Source organism: Daphnia magna, linkage group LG2, assembly GCF_020631705.1.
Source record: "Daphnia magna isolate NIES linkage group LG2, ASM2063170v1.1, whole genome shotgun sequence".
In the NCBI taxonomy this organism is placed as follows: Eukaryota; Metazoa; Arthropoda; class Branchiopoda; order Diplostraca; family Daphniidae; genus Daphnia; species Daphnia magna.
The window spans coordinates 12,869,454-12,886,700 of record NC_059183.1 but is presented as its reverse complement, the minus strand read 5'-3'; the positions used below and the strand labels follow the sequence as shown (position 1 = coordinate 12,886,700).

Below are 17,247 nucleotides of genomic sequence, written 5' to 3'. Positions count from 1 at the left end.
CCCTACACTCGGCAGTCGGCAACAGCAAGTAACGGCAACTCGGCACCTGCACCATTGTGTAAAAGCAACTCCATCTCGTTCAGGGGCCTGAACGCTGTCAGGCAAAACATGACGACAACTCCTGGTAGGGTTCAGGTCCCTGGCCTCAATTTGCAGCAAGAGATAGGCAGCTCAATTCGCTATACTAGTGCTGCACTAGTAGTGCAACTTGCCTTACGCATTCAGTTGCAACTCCATCTCGTTCAGGGACCTATAGAAGGCTATGCCGCAATGGTAAAAGAAAGACCCTTTTACACCATGCCTGCACGTCCCCCCATCAATGTCTAACTGGCAACAGTGTTCATTCAAACAGTTTCGTTCTGACAGCCGAATATAACGTTCTAACATTCTTCTGGTACGATACATAAAAGCGAAGAGAAGAATCGTTTTCTGCACTGAAACTCAAAATTGGCTGATGACTTTGAACTAATATTGATAAGTATCTTCTAGGGAATAGAATCATCATGGACAAGACAAAAACCTCCATGGAATATGCCACCCAGTTACTCAATTACCCACAAAAAACCATTACTGATTTTGGTAAGCAGGCTTCGAAGTTACGGCAACATTAACCCTGTAATTAAAGTCAAGATTTAACTTAACATTTAGTCATCGGTACACTGGACTCAACTGTTACAGAGTGTATGGATGTGATGGAAAAATCATTGTTGGAAAGCTCTGTCTTTGAAGATATTCCCAAAGAAGATATTGCTAAAGGGGTAGATCTTCTAAGATCAAGATTTTCAAAAAAAATTGAACCTATCTGCAGCAAGCTTGAAGTATGCATTATTTTCCAATTTTCAAGAGAAATCAACACCTTAAAACACATAAAAGAAAGATGGAATAATTGAACATTACAACTTCAGTACTCATACATGCATTGATTGTTTGTTTGTAAAATTCAAATAGAGGTTTATGTTGGAAGTGATTTTTAAGGTTCCTGACCATGTACTCTTGCCTGAAGATGCAGCGCAAAGAACCAAACATAGTGAAAAAGAACACAAGAAGATTCTCAGAGAAATAGAGAGCATCAAGAGTGATATCCAAATGGTATTACATTTTACATTTGATATTTTTCTGATGAATAAATTTGTTGTTTTAGGAAAAATACAAAAAAGTAGTTTTTAGAGGAAAATTAAAAGAAGCAACTGAGACCCACGAAAATCTTAAAGCTGCGGCCCTTGAAATTGAAACTACTTCCCAGAAGGTTTTACGGGAAAACAAAACAATGGACATCAAAGAAAATTCTGAATTTATCCTTGCGAAATTTGAGAGGTGTAGAGCTCAGCTAAAGGACTTGCAAGAATCGGCACCTCCGACAGAGACGAAGGACACAAATAAACTCTACCGCCCAAAAGAAAATGAACTGTTCAAAACAAACTAATATTCGTTCAGATTATTTTTTGTTTCGTGTGGGCAATTACATCTCAATTGATTACCGATATCCAATTTTTTTTTGGTATTTGCCATATGTTCTTCGTTCGCAGGAATTTGACATATCTCCAACATTTGCCAGTGGATTTGAAAATGCCCAAGAAAATGTTTTGAAATTTATAGTTTTATTTTTAATGAGAGAAAAATTACATTAAACATTAAAAATACCTGTTATAGATAGTCTCAGTTCCAGCATCTTAGCGAAATTTGTGTACCCAAGAAATAGTTTATGAGGGACGCCGGACGCGCGAGGCGCTACAACCTATTGGTTATCAAGTTTTAAACATGGATGATGGATCCATTATGCGGTGTCGGGATTTCCCAAGTAGGTTAACGTATTCTGAGAATTAGCCGGTAGTAGAGAGTTGAATTGAAGCAACTAATGTGAAATTCTTAATTTCTTATACAATTCGTTGTTTCTTGTTGTTTGTTGAATGAATCACGAAGTGGTTGGATTTTTACCAAGTGGCAATGTTGCCATATTCGTCTTGATTGTTGTCGTCTGCTTGTTGCAAAAGTTTCTCATGTACTTGTTTCCTTCTTGCCACGTGAATTCCCCTTTTCAGACTGAAACACCTTCATCGTTATTATGCCAATTGGTATTCAATAAATAAATAAGTTAGTGCATTTTATTATTAATAGAGCAACCAACAAAGTTACCAACAATTTTTTGTTTCCAGGTTCGATTACATCGTTGGAATTTTCGGTTCGATGAAAATGGAAATTAACGGAGCAAATTTCAGTATGCTTTCAGATTACCATAGTATAGATGAATTAGATTCAGAAGCTCGGGAAGATTTAGAAGTTGCTTTGTATGGGATGCTTCACCATGCTTCAAATGAGGAAGAATATTGCCTTAATCCCACAAATAACATTAACAATTCTTTAATTACACAAGCTGCTATATTTGGTGATGGTAGTAACAATGCAAAAACTGAATCTGTCCACAGTGATCCAGCAAGTCCAAATGTAGAGCAGCCAAAGGTAGCCAATTTTATATCAATTCCTCCAGTAAGTTTGCTATCCAATATAGGTGATGAGCAAACAATCAAGCATCTGGAATGCATGGAGCAAACAAAAGTGACAAACAAAAATAAACCACAGGATTTCTTAAGGAATATCAAACCTAAAGAACAATATGATTTGAAAAGAAATCCCTATTCTCAACGCTTGATAATAGAAGAAAGCTGTAAATCAAGTCAGTTGAAGAAAAAACCTTTTGAGGTTATTACTCTTTCAGATGAGGAAGACTCAAAATATGCCTCCATCAACAAATCTTCCAAACTGAATGTCACCAAAAGAGGTTTATCTTTACCATCAGGTATTGCCAGGGAATTGCAAGTTGCTTCAATCTCCTTACCTGTTGATTCTAGTGCATCATCACCTGAAGACAGTGAATCTGACAGTTCTGTTACAGTGCTTGATCCGCTTCCAGGTCCTTCATGTATGTATTTGGATTCATCACCAGACTCATCACCAGATTCATCTGACTCTGAAATTGAAATCATGAAACTACACAAAAGTGGCTATGATAAAGTCAATATTAAGTTGAACGTCAATCAACCGAACATTGGAAGCACTCTAGAGACTTGCATCAATTCTTCTAGCTCTAATTTGAATTGGGAAAAGTATTCTAGTGAAAAATGGACACCAGAGATGATAAAATTCTATGATAGAGATGGGTCTGATAGAGATTTGGAAGCAATCTTAAAATCTCTTCCGAAAAACGTCAACTGGCATTTGGATATCGAAGATCGTCGTGGAAGCGACTTACAGAGAAATCGTTACTTTGGAAAGAGTGCTAAAATGCGATGCACTAACTGTAGTCAGTGGGATCATCTCACTAAGGACTGCAGAGATCCTAGGAAAGTTATTAGTTGTGGTATTTGCGGATTGCTTGGACACAAGCAATTTGCTTGTCCAAATAAAATGTGTTTGGGTGTAAGTCATGCAATTTCCCGATACTTGAACATCTGCTTTGCAATTATTGATTTATTTTTCATCACAGTGTGGCCGGCCAAGCAAAATTCTTATTGAGTGCTGTCCTGAATGTCGTCGCGAGCAAAATATTATTTGTATGATCTGTCGTTCTAAGCATGTCACTCAGCAATGTCCCGATCTGTGGAGGCGCTACCATTCAACAACCTCGAATCAATCTGAAGAACCAAATAACACAGGAAACACTTTAAAACCTAGCCATCAGTTGTTCTGCTGCAATTGCGCAGGTATACGTCGTAAACGTACTGTAAGAAACTTTTTTGTATCCATTGTTTTTAAATCATTTCTAGGTCGTGGTCACCTTGTCCACGATTGTCCCGAAAAACGCTGGAGCAAGTACTTGCCTGCCAACCCTACCATTTTCTCTTATAAAAACCCACGGCAATTCCTTAATAGCGTCACTAGTGATGGCAAATCTTCGATTTCCATTAGTGAAGATCGCAAGGAAATTTGGGTCGTTGGGAACAATGTGCAATCTCAATCCCCTCGAAAAGGAGGACGCCAAACTTATACCATGCCACATGATCGTCAACCAAGTGAAGGTGCACTGCAAGCAGCAAGAAACACAATCTTTCGGGAATTGAAGCATATAGAAATATCTTGGCGGAAGCAACCAAAGAAAGGTCGGATGGTAGTTGAGTTCTCAGGGAACGGTGACACCAAGGAAGCAAAAAATAGATTCAAGAAACTGATAACCTTTAAAAAGAAGGCTGAATCAAGGAAAAATCCCGCAAAAGAAGAGCCGAAATCCCAAATTCCTAATAATGTACTGAAAGAGAAAATTTTCGTTGCTCCCAAAGTTGGGCCTTGTCCTGTATCTTTCGTTGATATCAACCACGTTAGCCGCGACGGCAAACACATGCACCGCCGCATCCGGGTCAATCTGAATGAGAAAGAGAAGCGTAACGCAGGAAGGTTGTTGGCAAAGTTAGAGTTCAAAAACCGTGTTCAGATCACGTCGTGCCAAGTGGGGAACAAATGGGAGGTTATGGTACACAACCTCCCCAATGGCAACGCTCTTTCTGCTGTAAACTCTATCGTCAGTTATTTGGACGTAGCGTCAGCCAGGCCTGGAGGCGTGTAGTCGTTGTACTCAGACAAAATTTACTAGGATTTGCACGAGGAAATATAATCTTCAGGCCGACAATTGATTTTGGTTGTAAAGGGAAATACATTTCATAAAATATTTTGGTTTTATTCACCTAGTTCATCTGTTAATACAAATCGAACAACGAATTTCTGTCCGCCTATTCTTGTCACTTCTATTTTCATTGTCAATGAAATCGGAAATCAAACTGAGGCAGGTCCCCTGGCCACCCTGGGTTAATTAGTCGGTTTTTAAAATTTGAATTATAGGCATTAAGTGTCACTTCTTTGTATTTAGTCCTTTAATCATTAACTCTACATTCTATTGCCAACAAATTGTTATTTTTTTTTTCTTTATGAAAATGTCTTAATGCAGTGTTACATTCCTACCCTAGGTGGCGTTCCGCCGTCTTCCAATTGGTCGTTCACTTTCAAATAGCTCAACTGTTCGAATCTAAAAATTGAAACAGCCGACAAGTCAGTTTGGCAGAGAAGGGCTGAGAAGAAGTCAATCAAATTTTAATGTGTAAGTTATATTTGATTATTCTTTATGAACGCAAATTACAAGGAAATACTGTGCTTTATTTTGAATTTCAAATTTATGGCCTTATAACTTAAGAAGATCATTGTTTATTCACTTCACAAGCATGCCAGCCTGAAAATCAACAGTATTCTTAAGAAGCATTTCTAATTGACTGCAATGGTTTTATTCTTCACAGGCCTGACGTTTTTAAAGTGAGACAATGGTGCCAATCAAATCATATTGTGCTCTAGATGGCTTTTACGAAATGTATGATACAATTGGTAGTGGAGGTTTTGCCAAGGTTAAACTTGGTGTACACTGCCTCACAGGTGAAAAGGTGGCCATAAAAATAATGGATAAAAAGCAATTAGGAGTAAGTAGGTTAGATAAATGTTGAGAATAATAATAGAATGATTATTATGTTACAGGATGATCTTCCTCGGATACGATTGGAGATTGAAGCTATGAAATCACTCAGCCACCAAAATGTTTGTAAACTATTTCAAGTAATTGAAACTGATGCCAAGATTTTTATGATACTTGAGTATTGCCCAGATGGAGAATTATTTGACTATATTGGTACTGTATTATATTAATTAAACTAATAGAAAAAACTTCTTATTTTTGTCTTGTTTGAAAACCAGTTGAAAGAGATAGGTTAACGGAAGATGAAGCAAGACACTTTTTCAGACAAATTGTTGCTGCTGTTGCATACATACATCATAAAGGATTTGCGCATCGTGATTTGAAACCGGTAATTCATGCAACACGGACATTTATGTTGACTCTTTTAAACAACCTATCTGTTTGATTTTGTTAGGAAAACTTGCTGCTAGATGATGACCAACAGCTAAAACTTATAGATTTTGGACTTTGTGCAAAACCAAAAGGTGGGATGAATTCTCATCTAGAAACTTGTTGTGGTTCGCCAGCATATGCTGCTCCAGAGTTGATTTCTGGGAAATGCTATTTAGGTAACTATCAGTTTATATCATTGGATACATTTTCTACGGGGGGTAATTTCCACAATCAAAAATTTTTTTATTCATTGGTTATTTTGGGATATAATTGCCGCACGTTACTATTCAAATTTGATCGTCATTATAGGATCCGAAGCAGACATTTGGAGCATGGGTGTCCTTTTGTATGCTCTGCTTTGTGGTTATCTTCCTTTCGATGACGATAATATAGCTGTACTTTATAGAAAAATTCAAGTAAATTTTTGCACAACTTTTATTTTTTTAAATCATATGTATAACTCAAAGTTTTGTTGCTTACCTTGTAGAGCGGCATGTACGAAAAACCAGAATGGTTAAGTGAATCCAGCATGGAAATGCTAGATCAGCTTCTTCAGGTAGATCCTAAGCGTCGGATCACGGTTGCCCAGTTATTACACCACCCTTGGGTGACTAAAGATTGCAATCCAAGCTATAACGTGCAAGTATGTATTTTGTATCCATCAAAGCCATGAAAATATCGTTCACAACTATCATGTTGTCTTTCAGTGGGAAAGTATCTATCAAACTAAAGAACTTGATGACGAATGCGTAACTGAAATGGCTGTGTCCATCGGTAAATCAAGAAAAGCGATGCATGCTATTTTGTCCGATTGGTCCTACGACTATAATACAGCAACGTACCTGCTTCTGTGGAAGCGTAAACAGCTTTCAAAATCAGTTAGGCTAATGAGAGACCAACAGGTACTGTAAATGACGAGGCAATCAGTCATCGTGTTTAGAAATGTAACCCCTTTTTCGGATTTGTTTTCAGAGCATACCTGGAACTCCAGTATCGGGATTGAAGCGCAACTTGATGGAGGAAATGAATTCTGCCGGTGATAATCTTACTCGACGCGATTCTCTTAAAAATTCGCCTCGAACTATGCATACATCATTGGAGGGAGGACTAGATGACGTGGATCTCTTGGCGATCGGGCAAGGAAGCCCCATCAGTGACATCATCCAACGCGTCCTCGGTATTTAGAAACCCCCTTGGCTTTTGATTTGTTTCGTTTGCTAAGCTGGGATTTCTCATGCAGAAACACAGCCTCCATTTTTCCATCAGCACAACAGCAATATGACACCTTTGGCTAAAAAGCGACCTTTGGAGGAGAAAGAATCGGAGTATGTTTTCGCCAAGCCAGTATCTGTGGCTCCAACTCCATCCCGTAAAACTAAACGACAATCCCCGGGTATTATGATCATTTTATAGTTACATTATCGTTTTAAAACTACGAATTTTTTCTTCAGATCATTCAAAACTCTCGCCGTCACGCTCTATGGACAGTGCCCTTGATGACATATCAAAAACTCCTGCCACTCCAAGGAGGTAATAGTTCTCCCTGAATTGCGTGACAATCGCCCATTTCTGTCGATGGATTTCGGACACAAAAAAAGACTTATATTCTACTTCTATTACTATAAGATACTCAGTTAAACGCGCAAAGCCAGTTTTTTATTTGATCGTATTTTATTACTTCAGTAGCCGAGTAAATGATGAAAATCGTTGGATGGATACTCCTGAGCGAAGTGGAGTTGCAGGATCTAAATCAGCCCGAAAAATGTTTGGTAGTATTGAACGAGGACTAGACCGCGTTCGCCTAATGCTTACGCCTCGTCGGAGGCAGCTGCAACGTGGCTTAGGAGAAACGGAATTTGCTTCGAACGGACCGAATGTAGTCGACAATAAGGTACTGCATGGGCCATGGACTCTGTCATAACACCGAGTCTGGAAGAGCCATAAAACATCGAGTGTAACCAACATCGCCAAATCTTTTTGCCCTTGCATTGTTTTATCCTTTTTTAAATGACATTTTCTTTGTTCCTCGATATAGACGCTTTACAACGTCTCTACCACATCCAGCCGTGATCCTGATTTCGTCTTGTCGGAATTACGCAGAGCACTCCAAAGCAAAGGCATTCCTGTTAAACAGAAAGGGTGAGTTTCTCACGCACCTGCATTTGTAGATCGGCATTTCCGATGATTTAATATCACGCCTTGTCGTAAAATAATCCTCGTACATTAGAAAAGGCCCCAGGCTATCGAGGTGGACAATAACTTAGGGGTTTCTGATTGATCTTGTGGCTTGCAAGCTAGAGTATATAGGTGGAGAGTTGCAAGGGCCAACTGATTCACTATCACCGTACTCCGTGCAATAATCAGATACCTTAATATTTATATTTTATCTGAAGGTACACGTTACGAGGAAGGATCACGGAAGGCGTCAGAGCCAAGTTGTCTTTCGAATTGGAAGTCTGTCTCATTCCGCGAGTTGACGTGGTCGGCATTCGCCGAAAACGATTGAAAGGTGATGCCTGGTGCTACAAGCGCGTTTGCGAGGAAGTTCTTCGTATGGCCTCCATCCAAACATCCGCTTGAAAATGCCACCAAACAAAACGGTAGTAACATGCAATTGAATCAAACACTATTATTCTTCCCCATATGTTGATTTCATTTTAGAAAAGGACAACGTATTACGTTTTCATTCTTCCGTCTTGCCTTTAACGAATTTTAATTTTCCAAATTGATGTTCTTTTCTTGACTTTTAAGAAAACCTTTTTTCCCCCGTTTCCTCAAATGCCATAATATTGCCCACACTTGTGATTTCAATTTTAGTGCGTAACCGTTTGGTCGATAGAAAGGTGATGGGTAAAAATGGTACTGATTTGTATTCATGGACGAGATTCTTGGTCGTGTTAACGTGGTACCGTGTACATTAAGCATTACTTACATTTCATTTATCTCTTAGCTTCGAACGTTTCTTTTTTTTTCTTCTTTATGACGATAATAAATGTAGTGAATGCCAACATTTAGAAAACAAACCAAAAGTATTTGCGCGGAATTGGATAATATGCCATTAGTTTCTGGATTTTATGCGCTGTCTTTTGTCGTTTACTTTACAGTGATGCTGAATATATTATTATACTCTATCAGATTGCGTACCATCTCCATTTTGCTCGTTTGTCGTGTTTTTTTGTTAGATGCGTCTTTCAAACCGTGGAACAGTTAGTGCGACTTCAAAAATCAATAAGAGAGGTCGCGTTTAAAATTGTTCGTTATATTGACGCTAGATGGCGAAAACCAATTTCTAAAGGACTTTATTCAAATTAGAACCAAACGTGATAAAGGTTGAAGCAGCCCATGCACAGTACGTCTACGACTATAGGTAATTATTTTTGTTAATCATTGTAATTTTAAAAATGAGAATCTAACTTGCTCAACAATGTTATAAAAATTATTAGCCCCTCCATTTCTTGCTAAAAATTTGAACTAGCAAAGACCCAAAGTCTTTTCTGCTAACAGCAAACCTGGCCACGTGAGCTCGAAATAACCTTAAATTTGTTCCATCGTAAGGCATTTGTAACCATCTTTCCTTTCTGAAGTTGAATAATTATTGCCATTTTTACAGAGGGTGTTAAACTTAGTAGCAAAAGAGGATGCCTGTTTGGCTAAGTTCATTTTGGCATTTTTACAGTTCACCATTAGTGGCTCATCTTGTACCATGTGGTAAACAGAATGCAACAAGGGATAAGGAAATAAAAATAAGCCTCTAAAAAAGGAACAGAAAAGATTGGCCAATTCCAAGTAAAAGGATGAATATGAAATTTGTACAAAATTTCTATATCGTCTCACAAGAAATCTCAACTTAAATATTACTGACCATTAAAACAGAGTCAGCAACTCAGCATGCTCACATAATGGAAAAAATTCTTAATTAAAAACTCTAAATTCATGTGGTCTTGCCAATTATTACTACTTATCCCTTGAATGTTTCTTGCCACATGACTTGAGATCACAGACTGAACTTTAACACGTCAGAGGCCGTGGCCATGACACTTCGTAAAAGCAATGATTCGCATTAAGTTGTCCTGAGACAAGCAATACTGATAGCTAGTAACATCACTGTATGATACCTTTTCATTAGTGGAGAGACACACGGCGTGAATCTCCTGACCTTGCATGTTAAAATAGGTACAAACTGTTCCAGTTAACCCAAAAACTAGCTCTGGTTAGAGAATTTCACTTAAATCGATAAGATATCTTACATAACTGAGTCAGATTGCTTAGTTGAGTAGTCAGAGCTCTTTCCGTCCCACTTGGTGAGCAGCGTTCTAGACGACACAAAATTCTCACCATTTCGATAGAGTAACTCTCCCGTGCAATCTGAAAGATGTCCCCTCTGCACGGCCACCTCACTATAATTGACATATCGATGCCACCATGTGCCTTCAGACATTCTGAGTTTATTGGCTGAGGGCGTGTGCCTACAACCGTAAAATGAAGCTGTCAAATTGTTAATACGCGTCGTCTGTCATCTTGTGAACATTTTTTTTTTCCAGTGAGAAAAAAATAAGGCCCTGGGATATTTCTGTTTATCTTAACGTATTTCTTTTTCTTATGTTTTGTTTCTCTTTCCAGTTATCGGATGACGAGAACTAGTAGGTGGACACTACCGATCTTTGCGGCTCTGCAGGATCTAACTCGGCTGGACAATTCTTTTGTGATATCAAAAAGAGATTGGACCCATTTCGACTGTCGCACTACATCGGTCAGAAACGAACTCAAAATTACGCCGAGACCAGAGGGAAAAAATGAATTGTCATCGGGTGGACCAGATGTCGCCAACAATAAGGTATGTTAGACAATGCATTACATCTCTTCATCTTAGCAATAGGTCCGACATAGCCCTCCATTTTTGTTGTTGTTGTTACAAACTTGTTCGATGAAGTTATAAAAAAAAAAAAAGATTTTTGGTTTCCGGAATACTCAGAAGTCTCATCAAGTAGCTCCTAAGAAAGAAAAAAAAAAACAGCCTTGTGATGATTTTAGTGTCGGCACAAAAATGAAAGAAAGAAACATGATCGAGTTCACTGGAGTGGTACGTAGCGGTCGTCCACACCTAACTGTGCGCGGCCTTTACCTTGTATCTGAATGGGCCGCTAAAGCCTTCAATTGAATGCTTCAATATGCAACGGTTGCCGACCTCTGTTGTCATCAAGTTACGCGAAGCGTTTCAAAAAGTTTCAAAAAAATAGGGGGTTCCCATTTTCGTCCGTGCCCTCTTTTAACCGCTTGAGAATGAACTAACTGTGTTCTCTTAAATTATGATCATATTTTCGGTTTTGAAAGCTTAAAACAAAACGCAGTGAAGATTTTTTTTTTTTTTTAAAAAGAACTCAACGTCGTCACTCGATTTTCCTTCTTTAACTTTTATGCCGTTGGATTCTATTTGGATTTCTTTTTTGTTTTCTTCTTCTTCTTCTTTTGTGTATTTATTTTTGGCAAGGAAAATGATTTTAGGGATGTTTTTCCTTGTGTACACGTTGTTTTTTTTTTTTTCAGGGAGAAAAGAGCTAGAAAGGTATAAAGAGAGGCAGAAAAGAATGCTGTTTTCCCACCTGGTTTCTCACGGTTACGTCAATCTTTATTTCGGCACCGACGCTCGAACTCGGATGGATAGAGTGAGAAAGAAAAATCTGGCTAGAACAATCCGAGTTTGCTTCCATTGAGCTGAACGTTTTTCGTGTATCTAAGAAGACGATAGAGGCTTAAAAGGTCCTTTATAAGTGTTCTTTCGCTTTCTTGTTCTTTTCGTTATGGGAATCACACGACAAACAAGCAAGAAAAAGGGGGAAAAAAGAAGGGAAAAAAAAGAAAAACACGGTTGAAGTTTTGTTTTCTAATCTAGAGCGCTCAAATTGTTTTATTAGTCATAATTCAATTGCAAGCCCAGTTGCTCCGGCCATTATCTCTTGAACACACGGCAGGCCCGTTTTCATCCAAAATATTCCAAATCATTTTCAACCGACGTCATTGACGTACATGCCATTTTTGTCTTTAACCCTGTTCCTTATTTTTTTTTTCTTTTCTTTCTCCGTAACGAATGCTGTCGATCGCTTTGTTTTCTGCTGACGGCATATAACAATACCCGATGTTGATTATTGCTGTTTGAGCGTGGGGTAATTCAATCTGTGCTGTGACGTCAGGAGCAGCAACTGCTATAAGCAAGAAACTCGGAATGAGGTGGCATTGAATTTATTCGTAGGGTTTTGTCTGTTTGAATTTTAGGGGAGAATAAAGAGAAAAGAAGACGAGTATCTGGGCAAGTATACAGGTATAGCCAGGCTAAAGAGTGTCCGTTTACTGGCGTTTATTTGATGGTCAGTTGTTTGCGTGAAACAATGGCTGCTCAGTCCCGGCCGAGTTACAGTGACTAACCAATAACAAAAGAAGCTACTCGAGTTTCGAATTTCTTGTATTGTTATCCGTTCTGCGCTCCCGTAACCAAAGACAGGTGCAAAGGTATTCTTTCCTACGGCCCGCTTTGTCCGCTTCCAACCTTCTTCATTTCCTTCTTTTCATTCTTCCTTTTCATCTTCGTTGAGATTTTTTTTTTTTTTAAATCCTTCTGTCTTTCATTTGAGATTTTTTTTTTTTTTTTTTCAAGTGTAGCTGTTTCTAGAGGAGGAGGAGACGGTTTAAAATTCCGAGAGCTTTTGTCAACGCCAAGTTTAGAATAGCAACTTTGATTTCTTATTTCGGGAGTCATCGTAAGCAAAGCTGAGCGAGTTCTGCCAACCGTATCGTTTGTTGTTGTAACTTTTTTTCGTGGAGGAATAATTTTCCAGATTCTCTGTTTCTCACTCTCGTCGGCGCCTCTCGTATTCTTTTTTTTTTTTTTAACTTCTTTCACGCCAAAAAATCTAAAAGACTTTTGTACAGCTCCGTATCTCGTCTCTCCCGCCGTCTTTTCTCTAGAACATTTTTTGTTGTTGTTGTTTGAAACTTCTACTTGCTGGCCATTGTGTCGAACCGTTGAAGATCCATTATTCAAACAAGAAAATTAAGTTGGGTTTCTCTGTTGCCCGTTTTTTTTGTTGTTTGTTTCGCTTTTCATGTTGCAAGTATGGCGAGCTAAGGCGCTAAGCTCGATGAACATAGATACCCTCGTAGTCCGTACAACACTTTTGTTTCATCGTGTGCGTCATCTCGTTGCTTTTACGTCATCGCATCCGTCTTTGTTTCAGCCCGTTTGACGTCTTTACTACATTCATCCGCGATCCGGTCTTGGGTCTTGTCGCTACTAGCGCCACTTACTCTTCAAAAATAAAAAGCAAAAGCGTTCCTGTTTGAAAACAGAAAGGATAACTTGACAGTCATACGTCCCACATTTGCAGCTCGGCCATCTGGATCGATGGATGTGGTGCCGTACCTGGAAGCGGCTGGCGTGAGCGCGATGCTTAATTGCGGGTTCGAAATGGATGCCCACAGGGAAAGAGAGCATTTTGTTTTTTAAAAATTAAAAGCCGAGTTGAAGTAAAAGGACACAGTCTGTGTTCATGATCAACTCGGATAGCTCGAAGAATATACGTCCACACCGGATAATCGAGGGGAAAAAAAAAGCAGCTGCCCGTCTGTCACAATATTAGCAGCGCGTGCCTTCAACACCTGCTTTTCTTGACCCTTTTGACGCCGATTAGGGCTCGCTGCAGTTGTCCAAAAATGTATATCTATTTTTTTTTTTTTTACCACTGGCATGGACCACATAATTTTGCCTATAAACCACCCGCCAACGTTTTCTTTTCTTTTCTTTTTTTTTTTTAGACCTGAAGTATTACGTCATTTACATCGCTTTGCAATTCTTTCACTCATTCCCAATCTTCTGTCCTTAACAGGACAATCATGATAAGCAATGTGAAACGATTGATATCATTTTCTCAAAGGGGGAGAGAAGAAGGGCAAATCTTGCCATGCGAGAATGTCGAGAGTATTTCGAGAAAGTCTTGAACGTGAATTGCCGCTCTATCGGCGCATCGGCTGTCCATCTTTGGCCCAGTTTAGTAGCTGTGTAGGTCCTTGGCAGCGCGATTATTCTTTTTTGTTTTACGTCTTATCTATCCTCTGTCCTTTTTCTCTCTCGCGTATTTCTATTCTTGTTTGTTTTTTTTTGTGTGTGTGGTTTTATTTGATTCACGATCTTTAAAAATGAAGGGGGCAATCACGAGTTCCCATCTGTGGCATTTCCGCCGCAAAGTCTCTGCGCTTCTCTTTTTTTTTTTATCCCATCGTTTCTTCCGTTTATTCTCGCAATGGGCAGATGATTCCAAAGCGAAATCGTTTATTATTATTATTTTTTTTTCTTCTTCTAAATGTGTTTATTCTATCCTAGAGGTAGGTTAGGGGGAAAAACCTTTTTAGGGTGGGTTGCGGTCAAAGCGGCAGATGGAGAGGACACTAGGAAACAAATAAAAAAAAATAAGGAGCCTGGCACGCGCCAACCAACCAGAGGTTTAAAGGTCACTACCTTAAAAAAGAAGGAAAACTTTGCCGCCACCGCTGACCGCAGAAGAGTTGCAGGGCATCGTTACCTACGAGCTCCCCCCGTCATTACAGTTGTTAAAGAGCAGACAAGGGCATGTAAAGTGGGGGATCAGGTACACACCAACAGGTATGGCGCGTTCTTGTTGCTGGCCTCCGAGTCAAGGTGCTGCTAGTTATATGTACAAAAGGGATCTCACATGGCGAGCAGACCCCCAAAAGTGCCAGTTTCTTGGGTAATTTATTTTTTTCTTTTTCCCCGGCTGTTATTCAATCGCCAAGTTTTGTGGCTGCGGTCAGTGTTGGACTTTGTCTTCTTTCTTCTTTTTTTTTGTTCGTAGGTGGTGGGTTTTTAAGAAACAAAAAATGAAGAGAAAAGATAAACATTGCCATGTCCAAATGTTGGCCATTAGACGCGAGGCAGCCGTCGTTCGGTGGCCAGCGTCGTTGCGTGTTGCGCTATCAAGAGAAATTCGCTTCTTTCGCCATCCGGCGAAGCCGCGCTTCAAAGCGGACGACCTTGCGCGATGGCCATTTTTTATTTATCTATTTATTTTATTTCTATTTTTTCCTTCTGTTTGTTGGAAAGTTTCTCTCGCTGAAATGGTTTGGGAAAGAATTTTCTTTAGATGGGGCACACGATATAAAAATAGACCGAAAACGACGGTCACGTATGTCGAAGGGGATGACGTAAAGAAGCGGAACTTGAGGATGGATGACATTTTTTTTTCTTTTTTTTTTTTTTCTCTTGACGTAGAAAGAGACTCGTGCCATGGCCGAAATAGAAAGAAAAGTAGACACGTAAGATAGAAAGGGGAAATGATAGAGGACAAGATAGAAGGGGGTAGCCGAAACTTCCTGTGTTGTTTTTATGCAATGCACCTGTTCTTTCGTAGTCTTCGAATTTTCTTTTCTTTTTTTTCTTTTATTTATTTATTAAATTTTTTTTCTTTAAGAAGAGAATTCGAGATATGACAGTGGCCGAGCTGAACGACGTTGCGCTTTGACGTCCGAAATCGTCCGGGGTTAGGGCGTCTCCTGCGCTACGCCCGTCTTCATTATATTTCTATACCATGCGCACAAAAAGATTGCGTCTTTCCTCTTTTGTCAGAAAAAACACACGCGTACTCAGGGCACTCATTAAAATGACACGAGCCAGGCCATTTTTTGTTTGAAAAATTTGATTAAAAACATGATGCCTGCTTCTCTATTGTTTGAATCTTGCGTCTTGTTAGACTCGTCTTTATTTTGGAAGTAACTCTGGAAAGAGGAGTTGAATGAACTTAGCAATCAAAGCTTACTTCCCTGATGTTGTTTGACGTCATTCCTCCATTATATTGTGCCCTTCTTTTAGGGCCAGGACTGACATTAATTTTTTTCAAGAATACAGAGGGCCACCTGCGTTTTTTTTTGTATTCCGTACATTATTGTATTTCATTATTCATCTTTTTTTTTCTTTCTAAAAAAATTTAAAAAAATACTTTCCGGTCGGTGATTTACTCAGTTCCGTTTTTAAATAAGAATTTAAAAAAAAAAAAAATCGAGTCATTTTCAACGTCTGACGTTGATTTGACTCGGGGCGTGATGCTTTATTGTTGGCGTGACCCGGGCGACCCCCGTGGCGAATCATCAGCGCCGCCTGTTAGCCATTATAGTTATCGAGAGGGGGGGATAAAGAACACGCGACAAAAAAGTTGGATATCGTTTGCGTTTTTGTTTACGACACAGGATGTCTCTACTGATTATGATGACGAAAAACAAAACAAAAGGGAGACGTTACGCAGGAGGAAATCACGCAGCGCATTAGAGTCCAATTGTCAGTCGGATGTCGGCGTGATCCCGCAAGAGGTTTCCTTAGACTGGAAACGGATTTTTGTCTTTTTTTGTTTGTTTAAAGGATTGATGATGATTATAAATGCAACTGCAAGGAATTTGTTTGCTATAAAATATAAAATAATAATTAAGGGTTGCGTGAAAAATCGTCGAAAATGCAGACCCCAATATCGAAAAGGGAAATTGTTTTTATTAAGCAGTTGGTTTACGGCTGGAAAGACTTGCTCTTTGTTTTCTCGTATCGTTTTTTTCTTTTCTTTTCTTCTTCTTCTTCTTTGCAATGAAATGTTTTTACTTCTGTACTCATTCTTTCGGAGGGGAATTTGGAATCCCTTCTAAAAATACCATTCACATTTATGACTCCCGAAATTTATTTGCGTAACCTTGTCGTTGGCAGAAAGGTGAAGCCTAGGATGTCGTATCTACGGTCATAGTTTTTTGTTTGACTCATCAACGTCGTACTTTGTACACACATTAGCAGTTCTCAAATCGATTTATTTTTTATTTGTTTTGTGTTTTTTGTTTTTTTCATTTTTTTAATGATCTATAATAAAAGAAAAGAAACGAGATGTCCTTTTAGGAAGAGACTAGCGAAAAAGGAATTGAAGGTGCCGATGAGATTTTAGAACTTGTGATGCCGGTGGTCTAGTTCCCTTTTCTTTTTTTTTTGCATTGACTTTTATTGACCGCTGGAAGCTTTAAAAAAACAAACAAACAAAGGGCTATGAATATTTTGTGAAATGACTGGCTACCTATTTGGTTTATCAGTTCGTTTTCGCCCTTGCCTCCAAACGCTGTGTGATATCGACTTCTTTTCAGAGCCACAAAACATTCTTTTTAAACATGCAAATTGTTTTTGGTTTTTCTCAAACGTAATGACGCAAGCGAAAATAACAATCATAATGGTGGACTTTAAGTTTTTCCTTTTTTCTTTTTTTTTAGATGTGTGGCTATCTTTCTCCTTTTCCCTCCTTAGTCAAGATTGTGTGTGTGTGTGTGTGTGTGACAAGAAAAGG

At 39.0% G+C, this 17,247-nt stretch overlaps 4 protein-coding genes across 12 annotated transcripts in view; all 4 read left to right on the top strand.

The window, feature by feature from the left end:
- The first annotated feature begins 231 nt into the window (after positions 1–231).
- Positions 232–1,481, top strand: LOC116917008 (protein MIS12 homolog). Of its 2 annotated transcripts, XM_032922344.2 has the most exons (5): positions 232–394; positions 490–579; positions 649–818; positions 949–1,089; positions 1,142–1,481. In XM_032922344.2, exons 2-5 carry the CDS (start codon positions 504–506, stop codon positions 1,421–1,423), a joined length of 669 nt encoding a protein of 222 aa, XP_032778235.1. In that variant the 5' UTR covers positions 232–394; positions 490–503; the 3' UTR covers positions 1,424–1,481. The 2 variants fall into 2 exon arrangements, with proteins under 2 accessions (XP_032778235.1, XP_032778236.1); XM_032922345.2 differs by having other exon boundaries at positions 233–579; positions 631–818.
- A 312-nt stretch (positions 1,482–1,793) lies between these two features.
- LOC116917005 (zinc finger CCHC domain-containing protein 7) lies at positions 1,794–4,707 on the top strand. Of its 2 annotated transcripts, none has more exons than XM_045169392.1 (4): positions 1,794–2,072; positions 2,154–3,414; positions 3,482–3,698; positions 3,762–4,707. In XM_045169392.1, exons 2-4 carry the CDS (start codon positions 2,185–2,187, stop codon positions 4,553–4,555), a joined length of 2,241 nt encoding a protein of 746 aa, XP_045025327.1. In that variant the 5' UTR covers positions 1,794–2,072; positions 2,154–2,184; the 3' UTR covers positions 4,556–4,707. The 2 variants fall into 2 exon arrangements, with proteins under 2 accessions (XP_045025327.1, XP_032778231.2); XM_032922340.2 differs by having other exon boundaries at positions 1,794–2,091.
- Positions 4,708–4,926: 219 nt separating this feature from the next.
- Positions 4,927–9,009, top strand: LOC116917007 (maternal embryonic leucine zipper kinase). 2 transcript variants are annotated; one of them, XM_045169402.1, is made up of 14 exons: positions 4,927–5,083; positions 5,277–5,453; positions 5,509–5,659; positions 5,725–5,834; positions 5,901–6,054; positions 6,188–6,294; positions 6,366–6,521; positions 6,586–6,780; positions 6,851–7,055; positions 7,119–7,271; positions 7,330–7,408; positions 7,565–7,769; positions 7,914–8,017; positions 8,272–9,009. In XM_045169402.1, the coding sequence occupies exons 2-14, from the start codon at positions 5,301–5,303 to the stop codon at positions 8,456–8,458; spliced, it is 1,959 nt and encodes a 652-aa protein (XP_045025337.1). In that variant the 5' UTR covers positions 4,927–5,083; positions 5,277–5,300; the 3' UTR covers positions 8,459–9,009. The 2 variants fall into 2 exon arrangements, with proteins under 2 accessions (XP_045025337.1, XP_032778233.1); XM_032922342.2 differs by having other exon boundaries at positions 7,562–7,769.
- Positions 9,010–9,090: 81 nt separating this feature from the next.
- The window catches only part of LOC116917006 (paired box protein Pax-8), a 72,707-nt gene continuing 64,550 nt past the window's right edge, over positions 9,091–17,247 (top strand). For 5 of the 6 annotated variants that reach the window (XM_045169398.1, XM_045169397.1, XM_045169399.1 and 2 more), the window contains exons 1-2: positions 9,091–9,245; positions 10,499–10,712. The gene's annotated coding sequence lies outside the window, so the exon portion shown is untranslated. Of the gene's footprint in view, positions 9,246–9,321; positions 9,429–10,498; positions 10,713–17,247 lie in introns of all 6 variants that reach the window. The other variant, XM_045169396.1, reaches the window with a different exon arrangement.

Excerpts from the sequence above, each read along its gene's own strand:
- LOC116917008 (XM_032922344.2), top strand. The coding sequence starts at position 504 with ATGGACAAGACAAAAACCTCCATGGAATATGCCACCCAGTTACTCAAT. Across the intron at positions 580-648 it reads AAAAACCATTACTGATTTTG|TCATCGGTACACTGGACTCA; the intron begins GTAAGCAGGCTT and ends CTTAACATTTAG. Across the intron at positions 1,090-1,141 it reads TCAAGAGTGATATCCAAATG|GAAAAATACAAAAAAGTAGT; the intron begins GTATTACATTTT and ends TTGTTGTTTTAG.
- LOC116917005 (XM_045169392.1), top strand. The coding sequence starts at position 2,185 with ATGAAAATGGAAATTAACGGAGCAAATTTCAGTATGCTTTCAGATTAC. Across the intron at positions 3,415-3,481 it reads CAAATAAAATGTGTTTGGGT|TGTGGCCGGCCAAGCAAAAT; the intron begins GTAAGTCATGCA and ends TTTTCATCACAG. Across the intron at positions 3,699-3,761 it reads GTTCTGCTGCAATTGCGCAG|GTCGTGGTCACCTTGTCCAC; the intron begins GTATACGTCGTA and ends AATCATTTCTAG.
- LOC116917007 (XM_032922342.2), top strand. The coding sequence starts at position 5,301 with ATGGTGCCAATCAAATCATATTGTGCTCTAGATGGCTTTTACGAAATG. Across the intron at positions 6,295-6,365 it reads TACTTTATAGAAAAATTCAA|AGCGGCATGTACGAAAAACC; the intron begins GTAAATTTTTGC and ends CTTACCTTGTAG. Across the intron at positions 6,522-6,585 it reads ATCCAAGCTATAACGTGCAA|TGGGAAAGTATCTATCAAAC; the intron begins GTATGTATTTTG and ends GTTGTCTTTCAG.